A 4,388-nucleotide genomic window follows, 5' to 3' on the forward strand; every position below is an offset into this window, starting at 1 on the left:
CTTTTAACGGCCCAAGCCGTTTTAGCTAAGTCTGGAAGATGGAAGATGATGTGTTTACTAAGGGAAGGGATGCAGCTGGTCTGTTTCCTCCAGCTGTCACAGTGCTGTGTTATTGTGTAAACCTTTTATTGATGGGAAGGTAACTTTTTTGGTAAGGTGTTGAGTGTTTTGTCAGAGCGCTTTCTGCTGTCACTGATGTGCAAAGGAGGCTCTCCTATAGCTACTGATCTTGAGATAGGCACTGTTTTGTGGCTGGAGCTGCACCGCCAGGTGTGCCACTCTTCTTACTTAACCCACGCAAAATCTGACGTGGATATGTGAAGCTGTGATGTTGCAGCTGAAATGACACCACCTTGGGTGCTCATGGTTGTACCTTGTTTTTTGTAAGTGGCATTCACTCACTCAGGCTGTCTGTTGCCCTTGGTGCAGCGCTTGTCCAATAGCTGCTGTCTTGGTAAGTCATAGCTTTGCTGTGTGCTCTTGTTGCTCTGAAAGAAAAGGCTTTTTGCTGTGATGTTTTAGGTTCCCTAGTCACTTAACCTGGCATATGTACAATTAAAAGGAAGGAGGCGCTCATGTTTTCCTTTTGCTCTGCAGTATATTCTGTACTCATATTTGTGTTAATGAAGTTGCAAAAGTGAGTTGCTTCAAGAGACTGATTTGACTGAAAGTTAATTCAGCCAGCATCTGTTGCCTGCTGTGATTGAGTCACTGCATGGTAGGACCCTGAGAGAGTGGGACTGCCCTTTGTGATGGTGGTGGTTGTTCTTACGAGATTTCCTTGGAGCTGCATCTGTGGAAGAGATGGCAGGTGACTGTGGTGGAGTTACAAGTCAGCTGTTGGTAGGTGCTGGAGTAACCCATCCTGAAGGTATGGAAAGATAATACTATGTTTGACAGTTAAGCTGGGCTGAGCAGCTTGCCTCTGGCCATTTACTTTGAGGTGTTGTTCACTATTATCTTAGCCCTATAAATTGTTGAGGGAGTAGCCTTGCAACTTGCCTTGCTAATGAGATCCAGATGGAAAAAGTATTTTTTTTTTAGTATAATGGATTTTTAGTATGATTCTTGTCATTTTACATCGTAGCCTGATGTACAGTGACACGGTCACAACAAAGGTGATGGTAAATAGGGATACCGCAGTGGGTCTTTGTAAAATTGGCATTATCATCACTCAGTCTGTCTTTTTGCTGTGTCTGCAGTATGGTGGCAATGTGAATGGGCCTGTCACAAAACTTTTGATGCTGAATGCATCAGATTTAGAGAAATTTGCATCAGAAATGTTTGATTTGCAGCTTCTAATTTCTCCTTCAGAAAACAAACGAGCAAAACCTCACTTTGGACTAACACTGAAATAATAGTGTTTGTCAAGAACAGTGTCATTTTGCACCCTTCTGGCTCAAGTTGTAGGAATCATCGCAGCAAATCGTTACACATTCATGATGTTTTTCTTGCCTATTCTAATTTCAGGGAGAAGGATTGAAAAAATAATGAATTCTAGAAATTACGCTCCAGTAAATTAGCTAGTGCTAATTTGATAGTGCTAACTGATAATCCCAGTAGGTTTGTTGTTTGTTTATAAGAATGCTACTGTGTTTAGGGAAAAAACTTTCTCTAGGAAGCAGCCCTCACTGTAGGAGTCAAAGTGAGATGATTTAATACAACTCTTTAACTTGAATTTTGCACTGTCTGTCATTGCTGAAGCACAGTATAGCTAATTCTCAGAATATATACTGTGAATATTTTTTCCATTGAAGTTTTTGCTCTCCAAGAGGTGTTGAGCCAGCACTACTTCTTATCTAAAAGTGATGTTAATACATAAGATGTATGTGTGGATTCCTTTTATTTTTTAGAATGGCTATTTACAAATTCAGAGAAAGATAGAAGCTGCGATTATGCTGATATTTTCCAAACAGTGGAGCTAAGTGTGATCAAAATAAAATCAACAGCAGATTTATTGGATCAGCATGCTCTGGTAAAATTTTAATGAAGTTTTTCGATCTCTATTATTTGAGACCCCCTCCACAGAAGCTGAGGAAAAATGGAGAGTTACACAGCAGTGTTAACAAGTGGCATTTTAGAGCTGTCACTGAGAGAAAGTTTAAGCTGCAGTGAGGAAGGAGGACTTGAAAGAGGGGAGTGTAAGTGTAGAAGATGTAGTACATAGAATGTAGACATTGATGGGATAAGGGCACGAGGTTGAAGAGTGGAAAAGTTACCATCCCTATGCTTCATATAAATTGGAATATGAAAGGAGTGTCCTTTGAGATTTCTTGTTCCCTTTTCTTGATTCTGGGCATTGTGTTTTTGAGATGATGGGCATGCATTCCCAAGGTATCAGCATTGGTCTTGTGTGTAACAGAGATGCTGAACTGCGTATCAGATGCTGGAAGTGTGGATGTTCTAAGTTTCTTAGTAGCTGGGGTATGGGAATTTGAAGAGCATGGAGTGACACCTAAGGTTTGGGGTGAGAACTGAAAAATGTAATGGGGGGAAAGGAAGATCAGGGCTGTTCAGTGAGAGTTTGGCAGACTGTACATGTTCTTGCATGGCTGACAATTGTAGTGTTTGCATTTTTGCCACTGACATGCGTGCTTGTTCTTTTTATAGTTTTTGTCAGCTCCTTTGCTTTCGTGTAAGAAAGTTAGCTGAAAGTGGAGAACTGGGAGATCTTGGGTCAGCAGAGAGAGAAGAAATTCAGAGCTGATATGTAACTGGTGTGTTTTATATGGTAATGGTAACTACTGTGTGAGAGCCCGAAGAGGAAAGGAAGAAATCACAGGGCAGGGCATTGGTAGGATTGACTGGTGATGGCACTCCACCATGCAAGTACTCTTCAAACTTGAATTTTTCTGTCACAACGAAAGGTTCAAATACATTATGCACCTTCAGTGCAGTCTCTAGATTATCTGTATGGTGGTCATATATATCCTGAATTAACTAAATGTAAAATATTTCCTTCTTTTGTCCAAAAGTTCCTTTATATAAGGCATAATTGTCACTTCTCTGTCTCCATTTTCTGGAGATTTTTTGTCACACATGTGCCCAACTTGCAGTGAGCCTTGATGGCAAAAAGGTGCCTTTCAAGAAAATTCAGTGTTAAACAGGGCACATTTGAGCCTTCCAAGTGCGTTTGTGTGAGATGCATACACATTGTTTGTGTTATATTTCAGCCTGACTGGTCCTGGATGGTGTTGTACTATATAAAAGAGAATATCATTAGGTTGTGTTCTGATAAATGCTGGGATTCAGATTAATGGAGAAAAATAAAAATCAGTTTGATTTTATCTTAGAACAATGACATGCACAATGGGTTCTGGTCCGGATTTGTACTGCAAGTAAATTTTGTTAGATGAATTTGTGAGGCAATCCTTTTTTGTTGGAGGTTATGTAATGTTCTTCTTTCGTTCTCTTGGAGGATTGAGCTCAGACTGCTGTACCTTCCCAGAGCAGACAGCATGGATGCAGCCAGTGTAGTGCATCTGCAACTTGCTACTGCTGTGAAAGCAATATGAAGCACATGACTGGTTTGGCAGAACTGAAGCAGGTTGTTTTCTGTTAAGAAGAATATAAACCATGGTTGTTCAAAAACATAGAGCGAGTATCTCTGCGTTTAGTCTGCTTCTTATGGAACTCCCCTTACTTTGGTCATTCCTGAATTTTAGTACCGTGTTCTAAAAGGATACAAAGCACAACTTAACAGTAACAACATTTTCTGTATTGGACATGTCTCCAAATGGAGATCTGTGCTGAGCAGTTAGCTCAGGTCTTCTCTGCTGTAGTTCTTTGAATGGTAACTTAAATGTGGTTTGGTTCTACTGGAGATAATGGCGTGATGGAGTTTCTACAGCCACTGACATTTTTAGTGTTAGGTTATGCTTATCCACTGAAAACATCATGAGATGACGAAAACTACTGAAAACATCACTGTGAGGAAAATCTGTGTTTACACTGGTGTATTCTTTGCTTCGTGCTGTTATTAGAGCTGGAAAGAGCCAGAAATCCAGGCACTTTTATTAAGATATTCCTGGCACTGTTTTTTATGCGCTATTTGTTTAGCTGCTTCTGCTCTAATGAAGAAAAGAGCACAGCAGTGAATGTGGGACTTATTGAACTTCTTTCGTTTTCCACTTTCCGAAATGGTAGGCTTATTAAAGGTAATCTTTTCCCTTTTAGATAATGTAAATATAGAGCTTATTGTTGGCAGCTGGGGTGAGAAATTAAATGCATATAGTACCCTCCCTTTTCTTTAGTGACTATTAGCAATTGAAATACTTGGAACAAATGCTCGTCTAGTTTTTGTTGTTGTTGCTGTTGTTTTTAATCGATCCACCCACCCCACGTCTCATGTATTGAGCAGAGTCTCTTGCCTTTCTGTAGCTGAGATT

General features: G+C 40.1%; 1 protein-coding gene across 1 annotated transcript in view; it reads left to right on the top strand.

Moving 5' to 3' along the window:
• LOC104909637 (protein FAM98B-like) overlaps positions 1–1,358 on the top strand; it is a 5,461-nt gene extending 4,103 nt beyond the window's left edge. The window contains exon 4 of the mRNA XM_031552181.1: positions 1,203–1,358. Within this exon, the coding sequence (XP_031408041.1) occupies positions 1,203–1,358 (156 nt within the window). The remainder of the gene's footprint in view (positions 1–1,202) is intronic.
• Positions 1,359–4,388: the final 3,030 nt, after the last annotated feature.

Source organism: Meleagris gallopavo, chromosome 2 (assembly GCF_000146605.3).
Source record: "Meleagris gallopavo isolate NT-WF06-2002-E0010 breed Aviagen turkey brand Nicholas breeding stock chromosome 2, Turkey_5.1, whole genome shotgun sequence".
NCBI lineage: Eukaryota > Metazoa > Chordata > Aves > Galliformes > Phasianidae > Meleagris > Meleagris gallopavo.